Source organism: Amphiprion ocellaris, chromosome 5 (genome assembly GCF_022539595.1).
Source record: "Amphiprion ocellaris isolate individual 3 ecotype Okinawa chromosome 5, ASM2253959v1, whole genome shotgun sequence".
Lineage (NCBI taxonomy): Eukaryota > Metazoa > Chordata > Actinopteri > Pomacentridae > Amphiprion > Amphiprion ocellaris.
The window spans coordinates 35,771,128-35,791,426 of record NC_072770.1 but is presented as its reverse complement, the minus strand read 5'-3'; the positions used below and the strand labels follow the sequence as shown (position 1 = coordinate 35,791,426).

General features: G+C 38.1%; 2 protein-coding genes across 4 annotated transcripts; one reads left to right on the top strand and one right to left on the bottom strand.

Annotated features, from left to right (window-relative positions):
- Nucleotides 1–93: 93 nt before the first annotated feature.
- gnb1b (guanine nucleotide binding protein (G protein), beta polypeptide 1b) lies at nt 94–12,779 on the bottom strand. Of its 2 annotated transcripts, none has more exons than XM_023287420.3 (11): nt 12,444–12,779; nt 7,429–7,537; nt 7,262–7,300; nt 7,074–7,180; nt 6,713–6,776; nt 4,158–4,320; nt 3,559–3,625; nt 3,239–3,440; nt 2,879–3,095; nt 2,629–2,744; nt 94–1,778 (listed from the first exon to the last, which is right to left on the bottom strand). In XM_023287420.3, exons 2-10 carry the CDS (start codon nt 7,483–7,485, stop codon nt 2,638–2,640), a joined length of 1,023 nt encoding a protein of 340 aa, XP_023143188.2. In that variant the 5' UTR covers nt 7,486–7,537; nt 12,444–12,779; the 3' UTR covers nt 94–1,778; nt 2,629–2,637. The 2 variants fall into 2 exon arrangements, with proteins under 2 accessions (XP_023143188.2, XP_035811788.2); XM_035955895.2 differs by lacking the exon at nt 12,444–12,779 and adding an exon at nt 8,999–9,022.
- On the top strand, nt 9,088–20,083 carry LOC111579918 (calglandulin). Of its 2 annotated transcripts, XM_035955899.2 has the most exons (5): nt 9,088–9,310; nt 16,625–16,799; nt 18,998–19,142; nt 19,332–19,432; nt 19,885–20,083. In XM_035955899.2, the coding sequence occupies exons 1-5, from the start codon at nt 9,308–9,310 to the stop codon at nt 19,926–19,928; spliced, it is 468 nt and encodes a 155-aa protein (XP_035811792.2). In that variant the 5' UTR covers nt 9,088–9,307; the 3' UTR covers nt 19,929–20,083. The 2 variants fall into 2 exon arrangements, 1 of the variants encoding a protein (XP_035811792.2); XR_008601568.1 differs by lacking the exons at nt 9,088–9,310; nt 16,625–16,799 and having other exon boundaries at nt 19,006–19,232; nt 19,885–19,921.
- Nucleotides 20,084–20,299: the final 216 nt, after the last annotated feature.

The window sequence follows — 20,299 nt, the reverse complement described above, 5'->3', positions numbered from 1 at the left end:
GCAGAGTAATGTTGACTTTAAATGATAAATCCATAGGGTCAAGTATAGCACTCCAGATTCAGTGCATAGTTTGGATTCAATGCAACAAAGAGATCTCAAACAGCTTTTTATTACATTTTTCAATCAATAACAGTACAATTTAGTACAGTATCTATCTTGCATCCAGCTCACCGTGGAACACCAACAGACTGAAATGAAATACAAAAAGTGAAAAGGTACATAAGGGTGCAGAGCTCTATAATATTAATGGAAAGAGAAAAGGGAATCCATCTCAGTTGAATTGCATTTTCACTTGTGGCCACACACGAATACATCACATTTATTGTACATCATCGCAGAAAAAAGAAAAGTGAAAATATGTCACAACTTTAACAAAAGTGCTTCTGTATACAGTGAAATGTTGTCATTCAGATGCTCTGATTTTCAATTTAAGACCAAGAAAAAAAATGTACAAAAGTTTTAGGATGGACAGTATGTGAGGACATTTTTGTTCCATTGAGTGTGAAGATTTGAAGGAGAGAAAACGACTTGTCAAGGATAGAATTCTCACAATGATTGTTATAATTATTACAAAAAATTGGCATCAATAGAACTGGTAAGCATAATTTACACTAGGTATGCAGTCAATATTAAGTCTTTCTCCATTCTTGCTCACTCTGGTGCATAGCGTTACCAGTATTAGTACATGATAGAGTTTGAGCCAAAAAAATTGGCCTCTATTAAGTTCAATCATTAGGTTACTCTCCTTTTCGGAAACAAAAGAAAATCTAGGATTTTTGCACCATTGAAAGCAAGTCTACAGCATGCACATCTAAATTAACTCATGGCAGACAAAATTAAATGTCTTAACTTAAAACATCAGACCATTATTTTCAGACATTGATTTGTACATTTCATTCACAGAGTTGCAACTGCAGTCCCAAGCAAAGGAAGTGTCTATTTAAGTCAGGTGAGGTGTTTCACTCAAAGTGGATACGAAACACAAACCCCCTTCCATATAGTAAAATCGAGCCATGCCTCAGTTATCTCAGCACCTATCTTGCTACCCCACCCCTTCCCACCAAAAGACAAAGGCATGTACAAGAATAAGGGGGTTAACTGGATAATTTACTCGTAATAACTCCTTTTGTACTGGAATGAGCATTCATAACTTATAGCATGTGCTTGGTTAGTTAACATAGTATTAGTTGAGAGGCAAAGCTTCATGTGCAAAAGGCTGTGATGAAACAAAAACAGCTAGTATATAAATACATCATGGACATTTTTGAAAGCTGCTCGTGTAATATGATCCAAGCTTTTACTTCTGCATGTTTTTCTCATCTGTCTTATATGATTTACCTGGATTAGAAAGACAAGCTGTAATTCAAACATATCTAAAACCACTAAAGAAATATGACAAAAAGAAAGCCATCAAGAATAACAAACCATCAGAATAGAAATCTTAAAAAAAAAAAAAAAAAAAGTTAAATAATTTGTACAATTACACTCCAACATTTGCTTTCAAGACGCACACATTTGCATGGGATGATAGTGTTGTTTTCTCTTTCAAGGTAACATAAAATGGTCCAAGAAGGAATGCACAAGTTTCTGATTTGATACCACAGGAGATCCTTTCTTAACTAGGTGATAAACAATTGTGCTCTTCTTTGTGTAGGAAAGGCATTGGTTTCCCTTCGTTTTTGTGGTGTCCAAGTCAGTTTAAACAGTGTTGAAGAAGATGCTGTGAACATTCTCAAGTTGTAATGGTCTTCCAGTCAACTTTGGAGTTAAAAGAACATCTGGGAAACAAAAACAGATGGAATTTAGGGTTTAAATTATCGAATCTGATCTACAGTTTAGCTTTTTTTGATCTCCTGTCACATATAAGATAAACACCTAGGGGGGTAAAGATCAAACTGAAAGCTATGTAATCGTACCGATTGCCATTAGAATACAGGAGCATGCTTGTGTTCATGACACAAACATCTACCATCAGCTGCAGAGCAAGCTTAGAGTTATTTGAAAACTTTGGGGCAGCCTGCCAAATGTAATACACCACTATTCTTGAAAGAATTCAGCACAATAAAAATGTTAATGTCTTAGAACTATAGCAAAACTAAACTTTTTAGAGTGGGATACGTTCTACATTTTTTACAGCAGCAGCATCACAAGAGCTTCAACTGTTTTTCTAAAAGCATTCTTATGCGAGTTGACTAAATATGTGAGACACCCACTGAAATACAGTAGGTACACATCCATTACGTGGGTTTGTTGATCTGTACAGCGTGTCTTGTATGAAAAATAAAAAAAATGAAAAGCCTAAACAAATGCTCAAGCAGGTGTAGTTGTTTTGGCATTTACCTACAAATTACTGAGAATGTAGGGCCAAGAATGTTTTGCTGATCACACAAATCTAAAGAGAATGCCAATGTCCATTAAAGCTAACAGATGTCTCAAATACGCAGTGTTGCAAAAGACTACGAAACAGAAAGACATTTCATTCTTAAAATTGTACACAGACAATTTAGTGCAAGAGCACATCCAGCCAAGCGTAACATGAGGCTTTAACAAATGTACATTTACAGGGTTGAGACTAGGAATAGTCTTACATACAAATGTAACAAAATTCAAACAATAAAAAAAGAGAACCTTCAGGCTTCAATTCCAGATCTTCAGAAAACTGTCCCAGGATCCTGTTGCAACTGCCATGCCATCATCAGTAACGCCCAGGCAGCTAACACGGTTGTCATGTCCAGCCAACACACCTGCAAAAGAACCGCAAGCATTTAAAACTAAAATTTTAAAGTACAATTTTAACATTTTATGTCTTTAAGTAGTCCTAAGAGTGTAACATGATGGACATAAGCCTGCTGTCTGAAATCATGCTTGAGTTACTAACCAGCACGATCAGCTTTTAGTGTGTCCCACACATTACAGTTGAAGTCATCATATCCTGCCAGGAGAAGGCGGCCACTCTTTGAGAATGCAACAGAGGTGATGCCACATATGATATTGTCATGAGAGTAGATCATTAGTTCCTGATCAGCACGCAGATCAAACAGCCTGCATGTGGCATCATCGGAGCCCGTGGCAAAGGCATTGCCATTAGGGAAGAACTGAAAATTGCAGAAAGAAGAAATTATTACTGGTGGAAAGCATTGCAAGAAAAAATACATCAGTATCCAGAGTTGTTCAAAAATAAATCCTGAAAAGGACACCCAAAAATGATCATTTTTTAAAAAATTTATAGATAACTTACACAGATGGCATTTATGTCAGACTCATGGCCAGTGAATGTCTGTCTGCACATGCCCTCTCGGACATCCCAGAGTTTAGCAGATGCATCACAAGCACCAGAGACAAATAACCGTGTGTCGGGGGCCAGCGACAGACTCATGACATCCCCTGTGTGCCCAGCAAATGTGGTTGTCTGCTGGCCGGTCTCAATGTCCCAAAGTGCACTGTAAAATAAAGTACATAATTTAGACAGCTCATAGCCATTTCTGCAACTTCCAAGCTTTTGGACAAAAGTATTAGTCGAGTAATAGCAAATTCAATGTAGATAATCTCTTGGCTTACCAAGTGGTATCTCCGGAGCTTGTAACAATCTGGTTGTCATCAAGAAAGCGACAACAGGACAGGTATCCTGGTGGTCAAAGAATCAATAGAGTTCATTAATATAAAGCTGGAATGCAGATACATAAGTAGCAGTAAAAGAACAAATAGGAATGTGCATTTAACTCATTCACACAATAATGCAATACACACACACAATATTCAGAGCTAGTGACATCAATTAGAGGTAGGAGTTTAAATTGTGTAGATTTTAAATAATCCTTCAAATCTCCCTACACAATTTAGGAGAAAAAAGCAGTTATGAATGAAATTCAAACTTGTGCTTTGTTTATGTCTGACATTCTAATTTCCTTAAAAGCTTTTTAAAACATACAGTGTAACTTCAACTCTTTAATGCACCTCAACATACCATTGTTTTAATGTAATAATAGTTTCCAGACAGTATTTCACATGGTGTTAAGACTCCAGTTTTTTTTAAATTAATTTTAACCAATAACAAAGGCATAACTTGAATCAATACTGTGAAAAATGCAAAGACTTTCACTGCGGTGATTAAGAAATTGCTTGACAGATGGAGAAACAAAAAACAGCAAGTGGCATACCTGTATGTCCAGCGAGCTCACGGCTCACACGTACATTCCCCTCACGTGTTTTCAGGTTGTAAATGGAGCAGATGTTGTCTAAGCCACCACAGGCCACATAGTTTCCTGAAGGTGCATATGCACAAGTCATGACCCAGGAAGATCGAAGTGGAATGGCGTGAACCTATAACATAAGGTGACACACACGAATAGATTAATTTAATAAGTTCATTTTGTCAACGAAAATAAGAAAAACCAGAAGCTAAAGTCAGTTCTAATACTTTTGACACAACCAAATGTGATTTTACGACCATTTTAGTACTGTGGAAGCTCTTTAATACTGAGATGACATTCTACTCTGATAATGGACAAAAAAAAGATAGGAAAAAAGGATTCCAATCCCTTGGCTCTTCTGTTAACTAAAGACTGAAATCTCTCATTTACACACATTCAGACCCTTTACTGTGGTTCTCCAAATTGTAGCCAGATGCATCGTGTTGTCAATAATTCATAATTGAGATGTGTCTAGAACTCCAGTGGAGTCCATCTGTGATAAACTGAACCGACTGGACACAGTTTATTAGAAAGGAAGATTCCTTTGTGTATACAAGGTACCCCAATTCACAGGGTGTCAGACAGAAAACAAGTTAGGAAGTCTAGTAAACTGTGGTAAAACCGAGGCAACACATGGATCAGGGCAAGTGTATAAAAATCACTTCTAAAGCTTTGAGGGTTCCCAGGGGCACTAATGAAGAAGTAGTCCGCTGCAGAGATGGGAAAACGTACTTGAAGGATGACATTCTGAGCAGCTCTCCATCAATCAGGCCTTTATGGTACAACAGCTCGACAGAAGTCACTGTGAGTAAAAGACACAGCCTGGCTGAACATCAGGCACTGCTCATCACCTGCTAATACCAGTCAGCAGTGAAGCGTGGTGGTGGCAGCGTCGTGTCATGGGGTTGCTTCTCAGCAGTGTGGACAGGGAGACTGGCCAGAGCTCAAGGAAGGATGACAGCAGTCGAATACACAGAGGTCCAGAGCGCAGCCACCTGACACTAGAGTGACGATTCACCTTTCAGCACGACAGTCAACCCAAGCATACAGTAAACATAGTGCTGGAGTGGCTTCTGGACAAGTTTCTGACAGTCTTTGAATGGGCCAGTCAGGGTTCAGACTTAAACCCACCAGATGGAAGTTCACAGCTGTTTCCTATCAAGTGTGATTGAGGCTGAGAAGATCTGATGGGAAGAATGGAGGAAAGTGCACATATCCAGATGTGCAAAGCTTGTAGAGACTTACCAAAGAAGACTTAAAGCTGTCGAGGCTGCTGAAGGGGATTCTAACAGGAACTGAATTAAGGCTCTCAATATGCATAAGACTGAGAGATTTCAGTTATTTGTTTTTTTTAGCAAATGTGCAAAACTTCATTCATTATGGGCTCTTCTGTGTGGACTTCTGGATGAAAACCAGGTTGTAGAAAGTTAACGGGTCCAAATACTTTCTGAAATCACTGCACATTTCAAGTAAATGGGTAAAAATTGAAAACCAAAGTATGGTTCACTTTATTGTTAGCTTGTTTTCTGCAAGAGTCTTCATCATTTTTGCTGTTAACTGTGAAACAAACAAAAAACACATTTAATGCTTGGTTTGTCATTTTTGCACAGACCAAGTAAAGTGCTCATGACCCAAGTAACAACAGTAAATGAATTGAGCACTGAATGTTGTGTTGGGACATTAGGCCACATACTGTATAATCATGCCTGTAATTTCCATTTTATTGGAAACATGATCATATATATCTATTAATAATCTGCTGCAGTGCTTAGCGACACTCACAGCATACTGTGGCAGCTTAAATCAGCAAAGAACGAAACTACCAGTGTTTCTATTTGCAATTCCTTATAAGCATTAAGGTATCCCACGTACAAATCTGACCTCAATCTAGCCTGCAATCTTCTCAGTAGGCCGAGCAATACACTGGAAAGATGACCCTTTAATCTTTTAATTCCCAGTTGGATTTATGGTTCACTGCAAGTTAAATTTGTATCACTTTGAAGGCTTTTTCAATATACTACAAATGGATGCAGAATAAATATCTATTTTTAAATTTCTCTGTCAGGGCAGGCCAAATTATTTATTAGGCACGAGGACAGTGCACTTCTTGGTGTCATACCATAGACTAGACACATTAGCCCCAAGGAGAAGGCACAAATGCTTCTCTCTCAGCTGATCTGCAACCCTTTATTTTCAAAATGAATGCAGCATGGGCTGAGTTTGTTTCTCACTCTTCAAACCTTAGTATAACTTTATGAGTTCTATGAGAATAGGCACAAAATAGAGTGAAGTAGGAACCAAATCATTCCATTTTATTACAAAGATATGGTGTATTTACTTTGCCAGGAAATGGCTGAAGTTTAAAAATGTAGAAACTCTTAACTATATAAGCATGAAGATGGCAACACTGACATGCCTTCATCTGCAAGTCTGAACTGCTGCCGTTATTGCTTTGCCTTCCAATTAGATGCCTCAGATTGAAGTATTACTACAATACTCCTCATGAAAACAGCACGACTTACCTTATTTGTGGTGTAGCTATCCCAAATAATGAGTTTGCCATCTTGAGAGGCACTGACCAAGAGCCTAGAAAAAGGAGAACAATGATATAAATGCCACCACCAGTTTTCAGAGTTGTCACACAACATCTATTTATATCCAGTCATAAATGAGAAACTGAGGGAAGAGGACTGGAGGAAAAACATCCCTGCCAAACTGCTGAAAAACAAGACAATATTAGCTGCGTCAGTGTTTAAAAAAAGTTTCGATTGAGGCATTGGATTAGACTTCTGGATTTTGCTCAACATTTGACAAAGCAAGAGCAGCATGCGGCAACATTAGTCAACATCACCCACAAGTCACATATTCCAGTATTTAGTTTACCTGGAATCTGTTCCCCAATGCATGGCATAGATTTTAGCCAAATGACCCCGCAGCGTTCGTCTTGTACGCATCTGGATTCGGCCAACGGGGTCGATGTTAGCTGTGATCTGCAAAACATTACGAGCTCCGGTTAATGCCAGATCAGATGCTTTTCAACCAAACACCAAAATTCTTACATTAAATGTTACCTGTGATAGTGTAGCATCTGCGCATGCTTTCCTGGCATCCTGGAAAAAAAAGAAAACTCAACTTTTTAGTGCAGGATTTTACCATCTTACATCAACCGTTGCTGTATTGGCTTAATCTGCAGTTTCAAAAAAAAAAAAAAAGCTGATCTTATGGTTTCATTACTCACTCTGATCTGGTTCTTGAGCTGCTCTGCCTCTTGGCGTAACTGGTCCAGTTCACTCATTTTATTCTGCTTTTTTAATTACCTTACTCCAGCTACCGGGGCACTTGTTGATCTAAAAACAAAGAAGCAGCATTTTAATCATTGATGTAAATCTGACTTCCAAATCAAGGTTCATTTTCAACAATTACCAAAGAGGGTTGGAACTCATCCCAGTCAAAACCAACCACAATAGCATTGTCAGCAACATTGCAGGCATTTTAATCAACTACACTGTTTACCAACAATGTATCCAACGTACAGTTCACCCTTCAACCTTACTTTCCTACCTCAATGTCACCCACATAATCCTGACACACAATTCAGATTGCCAGACAAATCTTGTTGAGGCATGACTTTCCAGTGATCCGAAAAGCAGTCATTATCCTGTTGACCTCAATCCCTGGGATACTCAGAATTTTGGCCAAGTGATCAATAAGCCACTTACATTAATACAGAGCCCTAAGGAACACTCAAAGTTCACCTAATACAATTTTTTGTTAGTCATGATACAAGTAACATGCCCCAAATATAGCAAATGTATGTTCAACAATCTTTAGTCTCAGTTTCTCTCAATAGTCTCAACTTAAGTGGACTATAATATTAGAAAAGAATTAAGAAAATTGCTTAGCAGAACAATACCCAATTGAAACAGTATTTTCTCAAACAGGAAACATTAAAAGTATGTAATAACAAATAATTTAGTATTTTAATTGGTTACATTCTTCAGAAGAATTTCATGACAGTCAGTTTCAGCAGCATGTTGTGACACATATGCACTGTTCAGGTCAGCGTATTTAAAGCGAAAAACAAAAGTACAGATTTTGCTAAGGTAACAACCATTGGTGGCAGCACGAACACAAGCAACAGTTGTCAGTGCTTTAATGAACGTATTATTTTTTTTCAACAAGATGAGTAGTGGGATTATTGGTTACACAAATAGTTACTAATCTCTTGCCAGCCACAGCTGTCCTGTAAAATGGACACCCTTGTACACACCGAGCCATCAAATTAATTATTCAAGTGTATCGAACGGAATTACATTGGGAAATAATCGTTTAATTACACTCTTCATGTATGCAAGCATGTATCTTTAAAACTGAAATCATTTTTTGTGGTACTGAATCATGCACAATATAATTTCTGTCTACACCGAGAAAACTGTATACCAAACTAATTGAGTATGCATAAAGAAACCGCAACATCAATTAGTTCTTTTACAGGATAAGAGTTACTACAAGAACAACTGAATGTTGAGCAGTTACATGAAAACAAAAAAAAAAAAAAACAACTTTGTTCAAAAAGGCAACTTTCTATGAATAGTGAACAAGACCTTCAAGATTAAAACCCACAATCCGCCTTCTTTAAGTGCATGCATTCCATCGAACAGCTCAAGGTGGAACATCACAATAATAAAAAAAAACTTAAATTAGAATATCTAATACACTCAGCAACTCTGGATTAATGCAGATTTAAATAAGACAGAATAGCAATACACAATTCAGTTTAACCAACCCTGCCCTCCCAGTTACCTTACCTGGTGTATTTCAGTCAGTGCGCCTATGTCACTGGAGTTTGCAGGACAACAAAATCTTCTCTACCCCACTACATTATCTTTTAGGTCCTCTGATTGGTTGACCTTTCTAACAGAGGTTATCCTCTTACAGCCATTAATCTTATAATAAACGTGTCATGGAATGTAATTATTATTCAGTATCATCCAGTGAGAGCAGATTGCCATTCTCACCTTGGAAAACTCTTAAAGTGTAGCTTTTTTAAAGACAGTATCCATTACTTTTATCTAACATGATTTTTGTATCAAAATTACTAACGCCCACTGTGGAACATGGTAAGTATTTTGTGTTTTCAGTCTTTACATGCAGCATAGTTACTGCCTCAACATGTATCAAGCGAGAACAGACAAAAACGACATCTAAAAATTTTTTTTATTGCAATGTTTGTATACAACAGTTGTAAACAACATTGTATACAATTTTATACATCAAGATTCGTTAGCAAAATAACACTACCTACACTGAACTCTAAAGTAATTTTTTAGCTCTAGGCTGTGGTTCTGATTAATCTAATTAAAGACTTGCCATACACCTGGGAGTTTCTCTCATTAAATAAATGGAGAGCTCCTCGAAAGGTAATTAATTTTAAAAGGTTTTCAATGATGTCAAATTCACCTACACTTTGTTCTTAATCAGATGAAACAGGATGTACAAGTTTTCAATACCAGTAATTACAATGATAAATGCAAAGTGGAACAGCCTGAAATCATGTTATAAATGTGAGTTTTAAATATTTCGCATTCTGTGGAAAACAAAAAATAATTCAAAATAAAATCCTGTTGACCTCTGTGGATGCTTACAGTTACAGAGTTCCTCTCCCTCATTACTTCTCCTTTCTGAGCGCCTGATCAGGGTCAGCTGACTGCATGATAAACAATGAGCAGTGGCAAACAGCCTGGAGTTGCTGCTCTCTAGCTGTTCACAGGTCCCTTAAGGGCAGTCTGTCTTTGCTCTTTCTAAAGGTGTCTTCTACATTTTCAGTTTAAAAAAAAAATATCTATCTGCCAGTAGGTAAACATCTGTTCTCACAAGGACAAGCCGGCTTATCTGTACCGTTAAACGATGATAATGCAATGTTTCACAGGTCTAAAGCTGGATCATAGAAAAAGCCATAACCAGCAATATCACTGAGCAACTCCATAATCCTAAAAGCTAAAATCCTCAGTCAATGAGTCTAATCCTATCCATGTCCACTAACATAAACAGCTGGCAAAAGCCTGTCTAGGCATTAGAAATATGTTATCCCAATCATAAAAGGATGAGTTTAATCTTAATTCTTTTACACATAACAAATCCAGGCACTTGCTTAGAGAAAGTGCCTGGATTTTTAGCTGCCAATGGTTTCAACTCTAATACAGACCTGTTCCTACAGTTGTCAGTGTGACCACATCCTGTACAGTTACACCATTTTCTTTTTTACTTTCTCAATAAACTAAAAAATGTACATTCAGTGAAAATTTGATATATTAACAATAAATAGAAATCTGCACATTTAACTGTAAAATGAAAATCAGAAATGAAGTTCGTGCGTGACACACAATGAAAGCTAAGGAAGTACAATTCAACAGCATGAACGTGTATATTGACTAAAGGGATTTCTGTGCACAAGTTTACCCAACACTGTATGCACTGTACTGATAGTTGATCCAGTCATTGTGTGCAGCACAGTGATTTGCCTACAACACTGTCACAATCAAATCACATATTTTGCATTGTATTTGAATGGCTGCTGAATAGCTGTTTCAGTCAGTTTGTTGTCCTTATTTGTTTAGAAGGCTGGTTTACACGGGCTCTGCCCATATTTCACGGTGAAAATTACTGGAATTCTGCACAATAAGACGGCAAAATACCGAGGAATAGACTATTAGCATGTGACTAAGTCTAATCGAATCTCTACATTTACTGAGCGCTGCACAGTGTAATGATAATATGACTTGCACTGATGGAAATCTGAGAAGATGCAGCTAAACGCCATCTTGCATACTGCTGTCCGCTAGTTAGCTTGCTAGCAGGCTTGACAGTGTAGGCCTGCAGGCAGGGCAGAGCTAGTATTCAATAAAACAATGTACAGAGTCATTTTTATTCAATCACAGCTTCCCTCGTGAGTTAACACAGTCTGGTAGAAAAGCAAAGTCGATTAAACGTTAAGACTCGGAGTATTTCATAACACTTGAAGCACATAGCTAGAATCATCTAATGCAAAATAACGTAACCACAGCCACTTTAGGGAAGACTCCGCTGCTCTTCCGCAATTATACGGAGTGCTATGTAGTTAGCTTTAAAGCCAGCGGTGGGTAAACCTTGAAACTGGCTTGTTGACTGGCTTGCAGAAATCCACTTACTTGCACACTAACAATCTCGTTAAACCCAACAGTCCCAGTTGATTTGATTACAACGTATATTTATTTGGTTCTCTAATCTTGTAGGGGACCTGAGCCTGTACAGACTGCAAGGTCGGGCGGCAATGGCCTGTTTCACTTCAGTAAGCAACAAATGCAATAACAGGCTCTGGTGATTTTTCATAAAGGAAATGACCATCTACGATCCCTCGTTTTATAAATGCCAATTAGCTGTTTATTGATAAATAACTAGGGTTGCTAACTTAAGTTAAAGCGTTGCACCGGCGCGGCCGTTTTGTTGCAGCAATATGCTAACTTATTTGTTCGGCTTGTAAAAACAGGGTGTTAACGCGGCCACAGCAACTCGCGTTAATAAAGTGCAGCTATTTCAAACATATGGCGTGTGTGCAAAGTGAACTAGTTGGACTAGGTGTTCTTCTATTTATAACAACCGATATTTGCTGTTAATTTGTTTACGGGACGTTTTTTTATTTGTTCCAGCCCAACCCAGTGTGTCATCATCAACTGACAGCAACATCTTTAAACATAACATTTCGAGTGCAATGCAAACTGTGAAGCCCAAAGTGTTCACTACTAGTATCACAGTTTTTTGAACACATTTTTTTTTTTTTGCAAGTATCTACTCAGTACTTTAAGCAAGTATTTTAGGCCGAGAAGCCCCTCCGCTGGGCCATCACTGACAGCCAGTCCGAATGGCCAACATTAGCGCTGCTTCAACGCCAAGCCACAAGCTTTCGCTGACATTAACAGGACTTAACCTGGCTAAAAATGACTGGCTGCTAGTTACAAAGAGATGAGTCTTGTAGAAATGTGCTTATCCGCCGTTAAAATTTCAGCGCTGCACACACTCTTGCAGCTTGTATCCGCTTGTGATAAAACAGCCAACTTAACGTTAGCTAACCGCCGCTAACTAAGTGGCTAAGATGCTAGCTACTGCTACCCCACCCCCGGGCGGTTCAATTCCGCCACAATTTTACCAGTTCACGGCCTCAACGGCTACCACACAAGAAATGAGAACGGCATCGCCGTTGGCTTCAGTTCATCTTACCTGATTCAATTTGCGCCTGTTTTTGCGTTTTGGCATTGACTGGAAAGCGAGACGGCGAGTACCTCCGATCCACGCATCAACGAGCACCACAACGCTAGCTCACCAACTAGCTCAGCCAGCTAGCGTAGTTTTCCGAGGAGCAGCCCTTCCCGAACGCAGGCTACGGCTGGGGAGCTTTGACAACCTCAGTCAACCAACCGGAGAGGGGAGGGGGGGAATCACACCCACTAGCCCTGCACCGAAGACACTGCCCAGGCGGACAAAAGAGCTAATCTGTCAAAGTCACTATACCTCATCCAACAAGACAGCTTACTGTCTCCCTTTTGCCAAGCTTAACATCTGCCCTTTCCGTAGCAAGACTCTTGTCCGGCCATCGAACGACGAGATGGGCGCGGTAACCCTGCAGTCGGCGCTGGGAAACCCCACGCTGCAGCAGCAAAGATGGGAAGAACCTTCGATTGGAGTTTTGAACAAACTGTAGATGCTTCTGTTATCGGTCGCTTAGAGTCATGTTTTGCACGTCTCATTTGATACATGTGCTTTTCATTAGAGGGAAATTTACGGAACACGGTGTCCGTTTATGGCGTTTTACCCGCAAATCAATCCAAACCGAAAGGCTGAGTCAGTCGGGCACCAACTTCTAAAGTAGGAAGTGGTGTTGATGATTTCAGCAGGGCCCTCTATAGCTGTGTCAACAACATTATCTGGTCTGAGCTAATTAGGAAATACCGTGCTCCAGTGTTAATCTCTTCCTGTGTGTGCTGAGCAGGGTTTTTAGTCATAAATAAGCTATTAAATGTCTTCCACTCATATATCTTGAAGGCCTCCATGCATGTATACAGCACTTCTCATTTTTGTTACTGATCTTTTTGTGGTGCAGTTCCAGGGAGGTGCCAGTTCTATGTTTCCCTTAAATGTTACAAAATGATTATTAATCATTTAGGTGGCAGCGTTTCACAACTCTTAAGGAGAGACTGGAGGGAGGGAGAAAAAGCAGTCATCTCACAAACACTGATAATTTTTTTAAAAAAATGTTAGCCTATTAAAGAAAACTAGGAAAGAAATATGAATGTAGCATACACATTTTCTTTTCTGACTTAGAGAATAAGTTAAAAATCTAATTTCCTTTGTTGTAGTTGGAAAAGGGTTCAAGTTAGCCAGCTGCACAGAAAGTTATTGACCTGTTTAACTGGTGACAAAGTCTTGACCACCGAGTTAATCCATGTTCTAATCAGGTGTAACTTTAAAGGACAATGAACTGAATCTGTGACCAGAACGCAGACAGTAATTTGACCAATCACTCTAAAAGTCCACCTTGAATTGCAGCTTTATTCAAATGACACGATGCAACAGATGACAAGAGATAGACTAGAACAGGCTGTAGACATGTTGGATGCTGGTACATTCAGCTGTAGTCAAGCACTTGAAAGTCCACAACTCCACCATTCATAATGAAATGCATCACTGATGTGTCCAACAATATGATCCTGTCCCACAAAATTGTCCGACAACCTGGCCAGGCTTTCAGGAAGAGCAGGAAAACATTGTCCAAACCAGCATCAACAAGTTCATTAAGTCTGTGCATCACAGATGTGTGACTCATTACTGTCTTGTGATTTCTGGTCTATGACCCCACTCTACGTCTGCCCATTATCAATTCCATTATTGTGCATACATGGTTGTTTCGTGACGTCCATTCTGTTGTTGAGATGCTGTGTGGGAACAACAAAAAACACTGATAGAATTCCATAAAATAACAGATGCTGCCTTTGTATTTTAGTTCAGTGTAAGTAGAACTCTGATGTCCCTCAGAAGAATCTGTCTGGAGCTTCAGTTATTTTAGTATTTCATTCCTGTAGTATTGACCATGCAAGTGTACGTAGCATCCATGTACAGTATAGGGACATGAATTTACAAAAAATAAATGCTTTTGGTTGAGTCTTGTCCATAAATTTGTATCTAAATTTGAACTTGTGTTCAGTAGATGCAGTGCAGAAGACTGAACCACACTTCCCATCAATGTCAGCGATGATCACCCATCAAGCACACTTCCTGTACATCTGATGAACTATTCCTTTCCTCATTGTTTCAATTTTCTTGCACCATCCAGCCTTTGCTTCCATTTAGTTCACAAAGATGCTATCTATCTACTATTAAAGTGTGCACAGAGGGCATAATGCATGAGAAAACCCGATATAACTGAACGTTGAGTCAACTATGGGATGGTCATGGTTCATTCATGATCTTGAAACTTGTCAGAACAATCCCTCCACAAGGATTATGTAGTAACAACACATGAAATAGTAGAAGGGATATAACTCCTGTGCCTGTGTCATTTTTTGTTTGCCTTTTTCAAAGTCATTTTTCTACCGAGTTTATCTGTTTTCTAATCTTCGCTATCAGCAAAATACAGAATACTCGGGGTCTCTCTGAAATGCCACACATCTGCTTCACTGTGCACATGGGATAAAACCAAATAGCAACTCAGTCATGAGATTCACATTATCAGGATCATCTTTATCACAGCTTGTCAATATAATTTTGATACTGCAATGTGATCTTGACCTGCAAATCAGTCTGGCTGCAAGGCGCTTAAGCAGGAAGAAACCCATATTTCCACACTGGTTTGCGTGATCTTCAACAACACTGTTTTGTAGTTACCCCTATGCAAATTTTGCCAGCCGTAAATTCAAATTTTTTCCAATGTAGCACCACCAAAAGTGCAAACACGGTTCTGCTAGTTCTGTTTTTGGTTTGTAGTTGTTAAACCAATTGCAAGTAAGCATTTTTGTACATAGGTCAAAAGGAGCCTGATGATTGTGATCTGGCAAATCCAGCCAATTAAATTTATCTGCTAACAGCGGAAATGCTTAAGTTTCATCAACATTTACACAGATACACTATAGCATAGAAAACTATAAATCTCAACTGTGATTGTTTTTTTATTCACTTGCTGCGTATCGGTGGTTAGCACTGTTGCCTAGAAGGTCCTCGGTTCACATCCTGGCCTGGGTCTGGGATCTTTCTGTATGGAGTTTGCATGTTCTCCCTGTGCATGTTTATGTTTTCACTGAGTTCTCCGGCTTCCTCCCACAGTCCAAAGACTTGCTGAGGTTAACTGGTGATTCTAAATTGTCTGTAGGCTTGAATGTGAGTGTGATTGCTTGTCTCTATGTGTAGCCTGTGACAGACTGGAGACCTGTCCAGGTGTCCCCTGCCTTGCACCCTGAGTTGGCTGGGAAAGTCTGTAGCCGCCCCGCAACCCTACAGAGGATAAAGCAGTGTATAGATAACCTATGGACTTGCTGCCTATTATCCGACAACATAAGATGTAGTTTTCATTTTGATTTACTTGATTTTTCCCTTCCATCATTGGAAGCATGCGGTGCACAGACATTCATAGCTCTTTCACTAAGCTGACAAATGTGAAATTCTTAATGTTCCCATTGCAATGTTGGAAATAACTTCTTGTACTTAAGTGCCTCCGTATTAGGCCATCTGCTTCCATAAGAGTCACTGGGGGCTACACAAACACCTGCTAATGGCCCACAGAGAAGCTGACTGCATTTCCCATAACTGTAGCATCATGTGACATTGAGGCCACAGAAAATGCTTCTAATTGTTCACATTGTCTCTTGTCTTTAGACTTCTGCAGAAGTATCGATATTTCAGTAATTTAAAGAATACTGATATTTATCTAATTGTAAGTTTGCCACACTAATTATTTTTCATTATAGTTATGCTTTTTAGCATTTGCTATCTGAGATCAGTATCCAGATATTCCTGATGGGTAATTAGGAAGTCCAACCTCTAAGTGCCATAAAAGGTCTTCAAGCAGGCTTTTCTAAACTCTAGGGAAAGAGCATTAGAAGAGTACTAATGATGAGGTTAAGACATCCTCTCATACAGTATGTGTTTTCAGTGTGCACACTGCTTGTCCTGACCTGTTTCTATAGGGAGAGAAAAAAATGGTGAGTACCTTTATTCTTAGGAACTAACTTCAAACCGAGATTACTATTATTCCATCCAATTTATATGTGATTAACATTATTAAATGCAGCATGAGCTCAGAAGTCTCAGTGTGTTTATCTCTACTCCTTTTGATAAATCTCCTTAACTGGTAATATCAAATAATACAACTCTAAAAACAACCCCCCCTTAACCATTTTATCTCCTTCTAGGCCAGCAAGTTGATGCAAGAACAGATCACAGAGTACAAAGGAGTTTTTGAGATGTTTGATGAGGAGGGAAATGGCGATGTGAAGATGCAGGAGCTTGAGAGGCTAATGAGTTTAATGGGAATCAATCCTACCAAGAGGGAGCTCAGCCAGATGGCCAAAGACGTGGACAAAAATGGTAAATATATCCCTGAAAAACTCCCTACTACAGAAACAAATGTTTTCTGAAACACATTTAAATGTGCAAAATGTAATGTTTTTTCTTAGATGGGCTTTTTTGACCTTTATGTGCCACCAACAGAGTTTAAGATAGCACATTATTTAAATGAACCTATTCCCACCATTTAATTAAATGCATGGTTGCAAGATAAAAATTCAAATGTACTGATTTAGATTAGCCTTTTTGGTTGCAAGCATTATTTTAATGATGTTGGTAATTGTATTAACTAAATATTGTTTATACTCAAATTTCTGCATTAGCTGATTTTAAACTAAATTCAAGTTGAGGTAACCTAACAAAGTTGGCTTGATAACTGAATATTTCTTCAGCTTAAGGACAGGATTGTTTGTCCCTATTGGAGAAATCTTATTTTTAACATTTGCTAACTAAACAAGTATTTAAAATTGGAGTAGGTATTAAATTAACTATATTTTTAAAAATCCTTTCAAATAACACTGATTCCTAACTCAGTGTAATTTGTTGGCTGAACTTAAATTTATTACAAGTTGTTGGAAACAGCAAATAATAGGTTACACATCTATGGGTTTTGAGACATTTATGGCAGCATATCTCTGGGATTTCAATTTAACTGGGTATACATGCAATAAATAATATGTAGTCCAGTGGAACAGCCATAATTCCCCTTCTTTTTGTTACACTGTGTCTAAAATTTTTAAATTCAACTCTATTTTCAAGGCCATAATTGTTATGTTGTGTTAGACTCTTTTACAACTGTGAGTGAGTCGGCTCTATTTACATGCATGAGTAATGTCATTAAAATGCATTGAAGCAATACCCTACAGTTGAAGTGCAGATATTAGTAAAAACTTTATCTCTCTAAAGCTGAATTAAAGCCAAGTAAGTACTCTAAGTGCTGATTTTGTTCTATAATGATAGCCCGCCTATTCACATCAGCTAAAGTGCTGCTGATAAATAAAATGGATGTTAGCTGTTGCTCAGATAAGGTTGAGATAAATTAATCTCAACACATATTTGTAATTAGTCTGCACATAATGAGGTCTGGATTTTTAGTGCAAATCTTGATAGATGAAGGATTTCGAAAGCAGACCCATGTGCAAATTTGTCATGGAGTAAAACCTTACAAAATGCATTTTAAAAACAAAAAATATTATCTAACACTGCAGCATTACTGCAGGTTAGCCCATCAATCACTAGGTGGCAGTGTTCCACAATGTGTGATCTGTGTGTAGTGTGTATTTTTTTAAAAACGACTTTGGCACCGCCCCAACCACACACACACACACACACACACACACACACACACACACACACACACACACACACACACACACACACACACACACACACACACACACACACACACACACACACACACACACACACACACACACACAGTGTGCAGACATTACAGGAGCTGGCCAGGATTGCGTTGATATAACAGCTACCATCCTGCAGTTAAACTCACAGAGAAGGATTCAGTGACCAGTTTATTACCAGGATGTGTTTTCATTTACTTCATTTAGTTATGTGTTTAATTACAAGGGTACAGATTATTTCCTAATTAAAATGGTTCTACATTTTATAGCCAAATTCAAACAATTAACTCCCAAATGATATTTTTTTCCATGCATCATTCTAAAAAAAAAAATGATTATTGCACGAACTCCATTCAAAATCTTAACAATGTATCTTAAGTCATTGTCATGTGAGTAAACCGGGGCTTCATTGTGTGATAAGAAATGCATGGAAATGTTGCTTGAAATCTGAACTTTCCTGATATAATGGACGTTTTCGCGTCAGATTAAGTTTCCTTTAACATAATTAAAAGATTTTAGCTATATTTCTGTCATTTCATTTGCAATACCGGGGGAATTTGGAACTATCTTTCCTGTTTCCTATTTCCTCTATTTCCCCCACTCTCTTTATGCCTGCCCTCTTTTTCAGAACAAATGCAATCAGAGATTTATTACAATTTGAAATTCTGTCCAATATGTATCACAGGATTTTCTGTAAATATTTGCAGAGAACGGGTGTAAATGAAATGTTCTCTAGTGTTTTGTTTCTTTATTCTCTTGCATGTACAGTATAGGTGTATTTGTGTATGTCTGTATTCTCATGTTTTCTATCTCTCTGTCAATCAAACAAACTAAAACCATTTTTGTGTGATATTTCAGGTAAAGGGATATTTAACTGTGAGAGCTTCCTGGGTTTAATGGCACTGTACCATGAAAGAACCAAGACCCAGGACGCTGAGCTCAGAGCCGCTTTTAAGGTGTTTGATAAAGAGGCTAAGGGATATATTAACTGGAACACACTCAAGTAAGAAATAAAAGTTCCTCTTTAGTTGACCCACTGCAAAACTGCCAAAATTCACAAACTAAAATCCAGATATAACAAAGTGAACAAACAGTAAGTATGCCATCAGTTTGTGTTCACCTATTTGGTGCTAATATTATTTTGTCATTGCAGTCTTTCATTGTTTTTTTAATGTTTAATATCAATTTCCAGGTATGTACTGATGAATGCAGGAGAACCCCTTAATGAGATCGAGGCAGAGCAGATGATGAAAGAGGCAGATAGAGATGGAGATGGAACTATTGATTATGAAGGTATGTTTACCATTAAAGGCCACAGCCTGTCTATAACCACTTAAATTTGGTTGAAAATATACATTTAATGTTAATGCAAAACAGTGTTAAAATATTCTAGGAGGGTCAACCTATGTTTTCACAGTTTTGACTGTTGTGTTTAATTTCTTTCAATCTAAACCAAACAAAAATGGTCAGACTAAGAAAAATGAAATGGTATTAAAACTACTGTACATTACAAATATAATAATTATCACAATAATTGTAATTGCTTTTTAAACAAAGACTTAATACTGGTTGTACATTATTGTTGTATATATGACAAAAAATGTGAAAAGACAAATTTAGCTCTGATCGACAATTTTACATTAAAAATCACAAATATAAAGACACTGATATATTCAGAAATGTGCTCTTAAATTGGGGATGAAAACTACATATCTTGCCATTAATTACTGATTTTTATTTTTCAGAGTTTGTGGCAATGATGACTGGGGACTTGTTCAAAATGGGCTAAAAACTCCATGAAGAAAAATGCTCTCACTTGAAACTATGTTTGTATTCTGCTGCTGTTGGAAGCATAGTGTGTTTATCAGAGGTGTGTCCAAACACTTGTCTTTGTGATTTGTGAATTATTGTGCAAATCTTTCACATTAAATAAAAAACTTTACAAGTAAATGTTCAGTGATTTTTGAGTGTTTCTGAGTTGAGTTGGGTCACTCAGGGTTAAACACAAGACACTATAGGGTTAATTTCCTCAGACCTGCCACCCGGATGCAGTCTTTCACATGGGTCTGACAGCATCTGGTGTGCAGAGCCATTAAATCCCATCCTCATCCCTGCAAAGCCAAATGGACAGCTGAGGGAGCCAACCACATTTATCATCTT

Coding starts and splice junctions, on each gene's coding strand:
- gnb1b (XM_023287420.3), bottom strand. CDS start 7,485: ATGAGTGAACTGGACCAGTTACGCCAAGAGGCAGAGCAGCTCAAGAAC. Junction 4,321..6,712: donor ATAGCTACACCACAAATAAG/GTAAGTCGTGCT, acceptor CTTATGTTATAG/GTTCACGCCATTCCACTTCG. Junction 3,096..3,238: donor CTGACATAAATGCCATCTGT/GTAAGTTATCTA, acceptor TGCAATTTTCAG/TTCTTCCCTAATGGCAATGC.
- LOC111579918 (XM_035955899.2), top strand. Junction 19,143..19,331: donor ATTAACTGGAACACACTCAA/GTAAGAAATAAA, acceptor ATCAATTTCCAG/GTATGTACTGATGAATGCAG. Junction 19,433..19,884: donor TGGAACTATTGATTATGAAG/GTATGTTTACCA, acceptor TTTATTTTTCAG/AGTTTGTGGCAATGATGACT.